This window comes from Chiloscyllium punctatum, chromosome 15 (assembly GCF_047496795.1).
Source record: "Chiloscyllium punctatum isolate Juve2018m chromosome 15, sChiPun1.3, whole genome shotgun sequence".
NCBI lineage: Eukaryota > Metazoa > Chordata > Chondrichthyes > Orectolobiformes > Hemiscylliidae > Chiloscyllium > Chiloscyllium punctatum.
In genome coordinates, this window is record NC_092753.1 from 65,698,209 (window position 1) to 65,711,282 (window position 13,074).

The window sequence follows — 13,074 nt, forward strand, 5'->3', positions numbered from 1 at the left end:
AAGCCTTCGCCTTATTTCATGTAATATACTACCCACCTGCATTATGTTACAGAATGCAAAGGAATGCACATATGTGGAGATGGAAAATGTGAGCTCATGAGCAACAAGTGTGATGGTTGGTTTCATTGCAAAGATAAGAGTGATGAGATGAACTGTGGTAAGTAAAAATGAAAATACTGGCAAATTATTTTGCTTATTTTAGATGGAATTTCAGTTTAAATACACAAAAAAGAGGATTCTTGATAAATCTGAAATAAATCAACTGACAGTTACTTATTTTTCCAAACTAGTAAATTTGGAGCACCATAATAAGTGAATGTATGAGATTCTCTTGCACAATGATTAATTAAATGAATATACCAATGATCAAGACAAGTCATGTTGCTTCTTTGTAGGAAGCTTTGCTTTATATGTGCAGTGACATTGTTGATTATTCAAAGTTTTGTTTATAATTTTGCTGGAAAGTGAAACAAAACAATTTTTAAAAAATATTTAGAGATGATTAGAAAATTTACTGCTGCTAAAATGCACAAACATTATCAAACAAATTGGTTTAACCAGTGGCTGTAATTACATATATTTACAACATGAGGATCAAGCTGTAATTTAGTCAGATATATGTATGTGGTGAGATTGTGTTAATGTATATATGACATTGATCATAAAATTTGAAATTTAATTGTAAACCTTGAATACTACAGGTGCCAACCAATTGTGTTTTGCATCAACAAACAGCTGTTCTAAGATGTTAGTCATGGGTCATAATTTTCTGATGAACCACAAATGGGCCAAATTTCCTTAAGTTGTACTTCAGGGCTGAATTGTTTCAGAAACTTCTTGGTAGTAACTGGACAAAGCAGCAGGAATTGGCGGGTAGCAGCTTGCATCAGGGAGAGAACAATTACATTGATCCATAGTTTTGAAATTGTTTTAATTGTTGTCCCTGGTCAGCTTTAGCTGATAAACGTCAGTGGGATTTAAATTTCCCACATTGTGCCTGGGTGACCCCATAATATTGATAGATTTAAGACAGAGGCAGGTTCTTTACGCAGAGAGTGGTAAGGGCGTGGAATGCCCTACCTGCTAATGTAATCAACTTAGCCACATTAGGGAGATTTAAATAATCCTTAGGTAAACACATGATTTTGGGATAGTGTAGGGGGACAAGCTGAGAATAGTTCACAGGTCGGTGCAACATCGAGGGCCAAAAGGTCTGTTCTGCGCTGTATTGTTCTATGTTCTATGTTCTCATCCACAACTACTATCTCTTCTGGCCAATTCTCACCATGTTGAGAGTGGAATATCTTTACTTCTCCTTAGTAATTGTGTCAGGCAGGAGTGGGAAAACATTATTTCTTGAATTACAATATAAATCATTGTACGACCCTGATTTAATATCTTTAATGTACATAGCAATGGGCATTTTTTTAAATAATGAAAGATAAATGACCTACCCTTTCCACAAGTGAAAGCTAAATATTACAGAATGGAAACTCACTAACAGATTGAAAAAGAGCTTATGATAGAAGGAGGACAGTTCAGGATTTCTGGTTGCAACTCTGTGTGTAGGTTTGGGGATTATCCAAGTACAGCATTGACAGCAATAAGATGGGAATGTTTTGAATGAATCTTTAAAATAGAGATATAAAGTTGTGCCTTTAGAGAGTTGAGAGTGCCTGGCGAACTGTGAGGAAGGAACTTGTGGTTTTAGTCCATTTGCATTGAGATTGCAATGAAAAGGAAATGTGTGAACATACTCTATTATGCACAGTTTTGACTTCATCAGCTTCTATTATTGAGTGAACAGGAGGTAGGATTCATGGTAGACAAAGTTTGTAAGAGTATGTGGAAATGATAAAGGAAACTACAAGAACTTCAGGCAGGTATAATTTATAAACCTGGACAGGTTAGCAGCACAGGGAGAAGAAGAAATTCAATATTTTGAGTTATATTTCATTTTGAAAGTGAATGCTAGTTTTTTTTCCAAATTCTGTATGTTGGCAAAATAAAAACCAAAAGAACTGCAGATGTTGTAAATCAGAGACAAAAACAGAAGTTACTGGAAAAGCTCAGCAGGTCTGGCAGCATCTGTGAAGAGAAATCAGAGTTAATGTTTCGGGTCCAGTTCTGATGAAGCGACACCGAACCCGAAACGTTAACTCTGACTTCTCTTCACGGATGCTGCCAGATCTGCTGAGCTTTTCCAGCTCCCTCTGGTTTTCTTTGTGTAAGTTGACACTTGGGTGTTACCTCAAAACAACAAATCTGAAAAAAAAGTAAAGAAAAAAATAAACCAATGGAAGCATAAAAGTGATTTTTAAACCTAAAACTGAGTGGGCTGAGATGAAGTGTAAAAATTTTAAAAATCTCCAACTCCCAAGATGTGCAGCTTAGGTGGATTGGCCATGCTAAATTGCCCATAATGTCCAGAGATGTGCAGGCTTGATGGATTAGCCATGGGAATTGCAGGATTAAAGGGATAGGTTAGGGGTGTGGGTCTGGTTGGGTTGCTCTTGGGAGGGTTGGTGTAGACTCGATGGGCAAATTGGCCTGCTTCCACATAATAGGGGTTCTATCATTCTATAATTCCCTCTTCCCTGGTTTAATGGTGATGGGAGCAGAGACAGACAGCCAACACACATGCCCATTTAAATTGCTTATTCAGGTTGGCACTCTTGTATTTAACCTGTTTTACAGGTTTAACTCTGGCTGATTGGGTTTTCCACCTCTTGGAAAATCTGGCAGCTCAAGGGAAATTTGGACAGATTCAGAGGGTAAGCATGGGCCATGAGGAGCATGAGCGTTTTGATTTGCTCCCCCAAGCTTACCTTCTTCCTATGAATCATATGTCTCACTCACATAACTCTGTGATTGGGAATCAGACTCATCCCTGCAGATGAGGATCAGATCCTCAAATCATCTAACCTACAGCTGGGCCTTAAACCAGTTTTAGAATGTTCCCTGTCCAGCTGGAAGGCAGATTTGCTGATGAATTGGGGAACCTGCTGACAGGTTCACTGTGAAGCCAAAGCACTGCAGCAAATGACAGCACCGAACAACGTTTTACAACTGAACTTCTGCTTCCACTTCACACAATATGTTATCAGCTTGGAAATTACCAAATTGGCCCTTCTTTATTCTCTGCTGGAGCAATTCAAAACTAACTCTCCTCTTCCAGTCTCTCCTCATGGCTCTGCCTTTTCCTCTGAGTATTTATTTGAATTTTCCGTTAAAATTTGCTTTGATCTTTGCACTATCCTCCTGGTAGCAAAGTAATCTACGCTCCATGAATTCTCTGAATAAAGAAATCACTCGCAACCTCTCTGATCATTTTGACAATTTTCACTGACACTCCATATTGAAACTAAATCTGTCTAAAACAAAATTCATTTTCTACATTAAAGCTACTATTTGAACTTTTCTCAGCATAGTTTCTGTTTTGCTTAGCCTGGCGAATCTATTATTTTTACTAGTGCCCTTTTTATAATAGGGAACACACACCTACACACATTACTGTAACCATAATTGAATCAATGTTTTGTAAAGTATGCTATTATATTATTTCTGCAATGTGTGCTCATCCATCAAATTCAAGATGCTGTTGACCTTCATGTGGTTTTTTTCCCAGTTGAATATTGGGAAGACCAAAACCATTACCTTCTATCCCTGTCACAAACTCCATTCCTTAGCCCCTGATTTAGTTCCTGACCTTTCTACTGTTTGATACTGAAAATAGATCATTCACAAACTTAGTGCTGTATTTGATGAGCTTCCATTTTATCACCAAGACTTGATGACTTCTATTTGCCTTGTGTCATTTGACTGCTTTCTTGCTTCAGGTCATTTCTTGCTGAAGTCCTCATTCATGCCTTTGTTACCTATATACTTGTTTATTTCTATTCACTTCTGTCTGGCCTTCCCATAAACGCGAAGTTATCCAAAACTCTTTTGCTGTATCCTAATTCACTCCAAACTTGTTCACTCATCGCCTGTGTGCTTGCTGGCCAATATTAGCTCTCAATTGAACAACATCATAGTTTTAAAATTCTAACCTTTGTTTACAGTTCTCTACTTGACCTCACCCCTATTTCACCCCTCCTGCAGGCCCCATAACCTTTACATCCCTGCGCTCCTCCAATTTTGCCCTTTTGAGCCTGGACAATAAATCTGCAAATTCCTCCCTGGCAAGTGTTGGCCTCATGGTAATGTCACTGGACTAGTCATCCAGAACTCCGGGCAAATGCTCTGGGACAGGGGTTTGAATTCCACCATGTTAGATGTTGAATAAAGCCTAAATCTTTAACCCAGCTATCTGTCCCAATATATGTTATGATGGTCAGTGTCAAATTTTGTTTGATAATGCTCCTGTGAACCATCATGGGATGTTTTACTACATTACAATCTCCGTATAAATACAAATTGTTGTTATTGTTATCTAACTTTAATCACACTCAATAAACATTTGAGTGGGCATCCATTTATCCATGGACTTTAACTTTTCATTAACAATTCTTTTGCTTTGTGTTTCAACCAAAATATTTTACACAAAACTATCCCAATAAATTGCATCTTCCACTTTTCTTCTTCTTCTACTAATCTGTCTGTGACTTTCTTTTGACAATTATACCCTCCTTGTCATTTGTCAAACATCTAATTTGGTAGCATCAAAAAAATTTCAAGGCTGTATTTTCCAAAATATAGAACATATAGAACATTAAACTGTACAGCACAGAAACAAGCATGGACCAACATGCCTGTACTGACCAGTTATAACATTTTGAACTAATCCCATCTACCTGCACCTGGTACCTGGTCCATACCACTCTATTCTCTGCTTATTCATGTTTCTATCAAAATGCCGTTTAAATGTTATGATATCTGCTTCTACCATCTTCCCAGCATCCCCAGCAGTGCATTCCAAGCACCTACTACCCTCTATGTAAAAACACTTTTCTCATACATCTCTTTTAAATTCCAACCCCCTCCCTCCACCACCCCCCCCCCCAACACACACACACACACACACACACACACACACACACACACCTCGCTCTACATCCCCTGAGGTTTGATATTTCCACTCTGGGAATGAGACTCCCAGAATATCCATGCCCCTCATAATTTTCTAAAATCTTATTACCTCTCAGGTTACCCCTCAGCCTCTGATGCTGTAGTGAAATCAATCCAAGTTTGTCCAACCTCTCCATATAGCTAATACACTCCAAACCAGGCAACATCTTGGTAAACCTCTTCTGCACTCTCTCCAAAGCCTCCACAACTTTCCTATAGTGCAGCAACCAGAACTACACACAGTACTCCAAATATGGCCAGACCAAAGTCTTATGCAGTTGCAACACGACATGCAAAGTTTTATATTCAATACCTGTCTAATGAAGGCATGGATGCTGTGTGGCTTTTGTAATGATTGTAATGAAGTCAGCCAGGTTGACCTCATAGAATATGATTCCCTGATTGGGACTGTTAACCTGGTCCGATCAGGGAGACCTGGCTGACAGATATAAACAGGAGTGTTAGAGGTTCTCCTCACTCTGAGAGCTGGCTCTGAGGAAGCCAGACCAGTGTGTAGAACTACGCATGCGAAAATAAAGGGTGACTTGGTGTCGGGACACCGGCCTCCGTGGAGTTATTTTGCCTTCCATATGACCTTACCACTTGTGTTGCAACTGTCACAGAGCTATGGACTTGAACCCCAAGATCCCTCTGTATATCAATGTTCCTAAGAGTCTGGCCATTAACAGTATACTTTCTCTTGCATCTGATCACCAAAAACGCATCACCAGACACTTCTCCACCCAGCTTTGCAACTGATCTATATCCTGCTGCATCCTTTGACATCCTTCCTCACTATCAGCAACTCCACTAATTTTCATATCATCTACAATCCTAGTTTAGGGCTAGCATGGGGTTGGGTTAATGATAGTTGGGGTGAGTATTGGAGTTGTTCAGTGTATGTACACTATGATAAATGTGTATAAAATACAGGCATACATATTTTGGTTTCAGTTCAAAGAAGGTAGCTTTTTTTTGAGTGAGTTCAGAAATTCATTTGGAATAGGGAACTAAATAGAAAACATGCAATTCATTAAGTCCCCAGCTGAATCCCTGTGATATTAATTGATGGAAATTTTATATTGCTGATCTTATGGTAGACCGCAAAAACAAGCCATCGGCCATTAGTTTACTTCAACTTCAGAAGAATCAGGAGTTTAGGAGAACAGTTTCCTCCTAGTGGAAGAATTCATTTTTTTACTTGAGGAGAACAGTTTGCACACTATCTAGAAGCCTTTTAAATTAGTCTCAGCAGTTCAAGAAAAATAAATGGTAGGAGGCAGTCAAGAAAGAAATTAAAGAGTTGAGGTAGGAAAAATATTTCTGTGGCATTGAGTATCTGTAAAAGATGTGGCTGGATAACAGATTGCAACTTTATTTTGCTGTTTATATCAATGATTTTGAGGTGCTGGTGTTGGACTGGGTTGCACAAAGTTAAAAATCACACAACACCAGGTTATAGTCCAACAGGTTTATTTGGAAGCATTAACTTTTGAGGTGCATGAAGGGGCAGTGCTTCAAAAGCTAGTGCTTCCAAATAAACCTGTTGGACTATAACCTGGTATTGTGTGATGTTTATATCAAAGTCTTTTTAAAACTGGCTCATATGTTAAACTTCTTTTTCTGTGTAAAAATTTGCATTAAAGAACATTGGCAGCTCATCTGAATACATTTAGTGATTAACCACAGCTGTAAACAATTGCAAAAATTTAACTTGTGACCTATCCAGTTGCATTCATTCTGGGTTCCGACTTAACCAACATATCAACAGATAGCCAAAACAAATTGCAGCCAGAATTGACTTCTGGAATATGCCATTTTCAATTCTAAAATCACACATTTACTTTTATTCTGTTCTTTCTGTCAACAAATCTTACACCAGCATTGTGAAGTTTCCTCATTTAATGTCCTAATTTTTTTAACAAACCCTTTTGTGAGATGCCTGATTTTATCCCTTCTCAAATTCTAGATAAGCTATGGCCCTTTATTTTAAGAAAAAGAAACTTCTAATTGGTTTGTTGAATTCTAGTTCAAAATTTATTTGAACTGGAAACACGAGAGCAGTGTAAAACAACACCTTGTTAACTAGTTATAATTAAGCTGCTTTCCTTTCTATTCTGTAAGACATAGTCATAAGAACCGAAGTTTTGTGGCCAAATGATGCATCAATCTAATTCTTTCTTTATTGGATCCATTTCTAGTGTGCACAGCAGAGCAGTTTAGATGCTTTAATAATATGTGTAAGCCTTTGATCTGGGTCTGTGATGGAGTTGATGACTGTGAAGATATGAGCGATGAAAGCAACTGTGGTAAGAACTTGTATTTTGATTATGTAAAAAGCAAATAGTATAAAATTGGTGTTAGCTTATTTCAAAGAAGTTTAAACATTTTCTTTGAAATTTATTGAATAATTATAAGCATAGTTCCTTCAGCAGTGCACTTCTTTTGTATTTTGTCCAAATAGGTATTTTCCACAGGCAATTCAAGCTATTAAAATGTAAAAGGGACGGGTTTGCAATAGAGCCAACCTAATCCACTTCTCATCAGATATGTGTACACACAATTTTCTAGCAAGAGTTATTAGGTAGTAATCAGGAGGAAAAACAATGACTGACTTTTTCTAACCTTTCTGATTTGGGAATATAGTGCTCAACCATGTCATTCCTATTGCTGCTGCTATTGCAATTAGATTTTTCCATACAATCCCAGCCTTGTACAGGGAAGAACTTCTTTTGCTTGGTTCAGTACTTCACAACAGGGTATTTGCCAAATTAATCTAGCATTTCACCAGTTTAATTTAACCCACTGAGGTATCAGTGTAGTTGATAATGGGATTGGATGCGGGAAATTTCAGGTTCAGTGTTCTGTAAGTCAGTATTGCAGTGAAACCTGTTTGCTCATTATTTCAGATGTAAGTTTGCGATATACAGTGATCAATATTTTTCTATGAAAATGGATTCAAACTGAAGATATCAAATTTGGCACTGGATGCTCTGTTACATTCTCTCGAAATTAAATGTAACAACCAAAGAGTCTTCAACTAGTTCTACGAATATTTCATGACAAATTATTGCATCTTTTCTGTCCCACTTCCAGATTGCCCAGCTGGGTTCTTCAGCTGCCAGAAGAATAACTGCTTGTCCATTAGTACCATATGTGATGGAAATGTTGACTGTCCTGATCACAGTGATGAGAATGATTGTGAAAAAACAGGTGGGTACAATTTGCTTTGACCTATTAAATTAAGCTCTTGTGTTTCCAGGAATAGTGATCACGTTGGCTATAGAGCCCTTTAAGGTGTCTAGTTTACATTTTTAGAAAATACTGATGTCAATATTATCAGATGAGCACTTGACATATTTCCAGACATATCTTTGTTTATTATTTTAGTAGATCCCTTAGTCATTTTAAATGGACAGTCAGCCGCAAATTACAACACAAATGAAGATGAATGCATCAACCATTTATTGTCTAACATTGCCAACAATAGAACCTTATTAATTGTTTGTTTGAATTTTGCTATTAGAACTCTACATCTTCAAACCCTGTTTTTCTGTGCTTTTGTATTTGTTAGACATCAAATGCACTACCAACACTTACAAGTGTGCCAATGAAAAATGCATTGCCAAACCCAATGCAGAATGTGATGGTGTAACCGATTGTTTAGACCGTAGTGATGAATCCAACTGTGGTAAGTAGAAGAGCAGGAGAGGGTAACTTTTTATGGTTTGACCACACTTTTTGATCTGAGGCTTAGGATAGTCATAGAAGTGAAGAATACAGCAGTTACAGGATTATTGGAAGCCAGGAAGTATTTTATGCATGCATTAAAAATGCCAGATTTGCCCTGTATGCTATTAAATTAACAATTTCACACAATCTACTGAATATTAAGTGGGTTAAAATAATATTGGTAGCTTCTATCTTGTACCTTTAATAGTATTTTGATATACATGGAAACATCTCTCTCCACAACACTTGCCTTATGTAATCTAATAAAAAAGAAGCAAGATGACATGGTTTTTTACTATTAGTGGCTGCTTCCCTGTTCTGATAATGTTTCACTGATGTATTAGGAAAATGCTACAGGCTACAATTTCTTCTGCACTGAGTAGCAATTGTGATTCGTAACATTCCCACCAATTCAAAATCAGGCTGGGCAGATTTTTATCTCCTTACTTTATTTGACTGCTGGTGGGGTAAAGCTGAGCAGTTCACAAGCTGGTTGGTTGTTCTCCATGTTACCCTCGGCCTCTACACACAACAGGGGCCAAATGGTGCTGTTCTGTGACAAAGTACTGCCACCAGCCTGATCCTCTTAAAGGCTCCCTGTCTCTTAAAGGAAAGCAGTATATATGAAATCGTGGCTAATGGAAAATTATTATGAAACAGTGTTTCCTTGGGTTGGAAAGAAGCAATCAAGAAACAACCAGAAAATAGTGATCTCACAAGGGCAGTTAAGGTGAGTAAATGCATCCTCATGGTGCATCTCATGGTCATTACATCAATAATGATTTGCTCTGCTCAATGTATTATGTGCCTTTCATTCAGCCAGCAGCACTCCCTAACATTCTCACAGTTATACTTGACCTCAGCCACACATTTTCTTCCAATGTTGCCAGCATTAGACTCCCAGGGACAATGTCACACTGTTGTTGACACTTCTTCCCCTCTCATCCACAACATTGCCCCTAACACACAGGTGATGCAGATCACCAGTTGGGTGGGTGAGAATCCACAGATCCATCCCAAGGATCCTGGAGGAGGTGACCTTGTGTGTAATGGGGCCAAAGGAAATGCAGCCATCTGATCTGATGGAAGCTCTTGAGGATAATGGTCAGTCTCTTGCCTTTCATGAACTTCCTCATCATCCTTGTACTGAAGTGTGACATCAAGTGAAAGCTAAAGATCGTGTGACTATGGGCACTATGGTGGCTCAGTGGTTAGCACTGCTACCTCACAGTGCCAGGGACATGGGTTTGATTCCAGCCTCGGGCAACTGTCTGTATGGAGTTTGCACTTTCTCCTAGTGTTTATGTGGGTTTCCTCTGGGTGCTCCAGTTTTCTCTCACAGTCCAAACAAGGGTACCTTCAATTACAACTGGATCTTGACTAGATGGGTCAATGGGCTGAGGAATGGCAGATGAAGTTTAATTTAGACAAATGTGAGGTGTTGCATTTTGGGAAATCAAACCTTAGCAGGACTTACACATGTAATAGTAAAGCCCGAGAGAGTGTTGCTGAACAAAGACCTTGGAATGCAGGTTCATAGCGCCTTGAAAGTAGACTAACATGTAGATAGGATAGTGAACAAGGTGTTTGGTATGCTTTCCTTTACAGGAGCTAGGAAGTTATATTGCGGCTGTACAGGGCATTGGTTAGGCCACTGTTGGAATATTGCATGCAATTCTGGTCTCCATGCTATGTGAAAGATGTTAAGAAACTTGAAAAGATTTACAAGGATGTTGCCAGGGTTGGAGGATTTGAGCTACAGAGAGGTTGAGTAGGCTGGGGCTGTTTGCGTTGGTGCGTCGGAGGCTGAGGGATGACCTTATACAGGTTTATAAAATCATGAGGGGCATGGATAAGGTAAAGAGACAAGGCCTTTTCCCTGGGGTGGGAGAGTCCAGAACTAGAGAGCATGGGTTTAGGGTGAGAGGGGAAAGATATAAAAGAGACCTAAGGGGCAACGTTTTCATGCAGAGGGTGGTGTGTGTATGGAATGGGCTGTCATAGGAAGTGGATGGAGCTGGTAGAATTGCAACATTTAAAAGGCATTTGGATGGATATATGAATAGGAAGGGTTTGGAGGGAAATGGGCCAGATGCTGGCAGATGGGACTAGATTGGGTTTGGATATCTGATCGGCATGGACAAGTTGGACCAAAGGGTCAATTGCCATCTCTCTGACTCTATATGCAGGTTAGGTGGATTGCCCATGGGAAATGCAGGGTTACAGGGAAAGAGTAGTGGCATGGGTCTGAGTGGGATGCTCTTTGGACAGTTGGTGCAGACTCGATGGGCCAAATGGCATTCTTCCACATTGTAGGGACTCTATGATACCTCTTTTACTTTCCAAACACTTCAATCACGCAACCCAATCCTTCTGCATGTATTCAGATTCAGATGATTTGCTCTCTGGAGATCCTTCGCAATTTCATAGCATTGGTAACCACCTGTCAATGATGAGAACAATCCTACCTCCGATATGGAAGAGATCATTGCTCAGATTATAAAGTCAATCATTTCTACTGTGGAAATGCTGGCCAATTCTATGAGATCCCAGGTAGTTAACTCATGATCCATGTGTTAGTGCTGCTGTCTCAGTTTTCACTGCAGCATGGCTGGAATATGACTTGGTTATTTACAAAATATATTAATGACTTGAATGAGGAAAATGCATGTACTATAGCCAAGTTTGCAGATGATGTAAAAATAGGTAGGAACGCAAGTAGTGAGGGTGACTCAATGAGCCTGTACAGAGATATAGGCAGGTTAAGTGATTCGACAAATCTTGGAAAATAATATGGGAAAATATGAAGTCATGCATACTGACAGGAAAAATAGATGAGGAGAATATTATTTAAATGGAAAAATGCTGCCAAAAGCAAGATTTGGAATGCTCATGCATAAATTGCAAAACAGCTAGCATCCAAGTTCACAGGTTATTGGGAAGACAAATGGAAATTTGGCCTTTATTTCAAGGGAAATGGAGTATAAAAATAAGGAAATATTGCAAGAACTTTAACAAGGCACTAGTCAGACTCAGCTGGCATACGGTGAATAGTTTTGGGCCCCTTATCTGAGGAGAGGTATAGTGGCATCAAATGCAAGAGTAAAGAGATTATGATGGAGCTGTATATAACATTATTTAAGCCAGAGCTGGAGTACTGTGAGCAGTTCTGGTCACCATACCATAGGGAGGATGTGATTGTACTTAAAAGTGGGTGCAGAGGAGATTCAGCAGGATGTTTCCTCTATAAAGGGAGGCTAGATGAAGTAGTCAATAATTACAAACACAGTTTTAAGGCAAGCAGCAGGAGATTAAATGGAAAACTTTTTTCACCCACAGAGTGGTGGGTAGCTGGAACTCGTTACCTAAAATATTGGTAAAGGTGGGAACCCTCCACACATGTAAGAAATATTTAGATGAACGTTTGAAACACCATAACATACAAGCTAACAGACAGTGCTGGAAAATTGAATTAAAATAGATTGATGTTTAATGACCAGTGTAGACATGATGAGCTAAAGGGCCCTTTTCATGCTGTAAAAGCTCTGGCAGTTTAGGCATTAGAAGCAGTCCAGAGAAGATTCACTGGGTTGATTCTGGATATAGAAGGATTTTCTTAAGAGGAGATGTTGAGTACGTTGGGCCTGTATTCATTGGGTTTAGAAGAATGAAAGGCAACTTTGTTAAAACATGTAAGAACCTTAGGGGCCTTAACATATTAAATGGATATTTTCCCCTTATTGGAGAGCCTAGGACTAGAAGGCATAATCTCAGAATAATCATTTAGGAGAAAGATGGAGAGGAATTCCTTCTGTCAAGGGGTTGTGAATCTGTGTAATTCTTTACTGCAGTATTGTTGAAGCTGGATCATTAAACATATTCAAGGCTGAACTAGACAAATTTCTAATCAGTAAGGGGATCAAGGGTAATGGGGGAAAAGGCTGGAAAGTGGAATTGAGGATTGTCAGGTCAGACGTTGAATGATGGAGCAGACTTGATGGGCTGAATGGCCTGTTCTGCTTCTGCATCTCATGGTACCAATGCCTGAATCAGTTGGAGGTTGTGAGTTCCACAGTTACTGCCATGCATATTTAGACTGCTGCTATCATGGGTGTGGAACTCTGTGCTCAGAAGGAAGCAGGCTATTACAGCAGTTGAGCAATTTATGCTCCAAGAGGCTGTAAGAATTGCTGAAGTGCTGACCTGTAGTAACGGGAAGGAGGCCAGTTCCCACTGTCATTACTAACACTAGAAGTATGGCTATATACATGA

At 39.1% G+C, this 13,074-nt stretch overlaps 1 protein-coding gene across 3 annotated transcripts in view; it reads left to right on the forward strand.

Moving 5' to 3' along the window:
• The window catches only part of LOC140486344 (suppressor of tumorigenicity 14 protein homolog), a 136,193-nt gene that overhangs the window by 85,031 nt on the left and 38,088 nt on the right, over window positions 1-13,074 (forward strand). For all 3 annotated transcript variants that reach the window (XM_072585346.1, XM_072585348.1, XM_072585347.1), the window contains 4 exons: window positions 53-157; window positions 7,272-7,379; window positions 8,167-8,283; window positions 8,645-8,761. In XM_072585346.1, coding sequence (XP_072441447.1) covers window positions 53-157; window positions 7,272-7,379; window positions 8,167-8,283; window positions 8,645-8,761 — 447 coding nt within the window. The remainder of the gene's footprint in view (window positions 1-52; window positions 158-7,271; window positions 7,380-8,166; window positions 8,284-8,644; window positions 8,762-13,074) is intronic.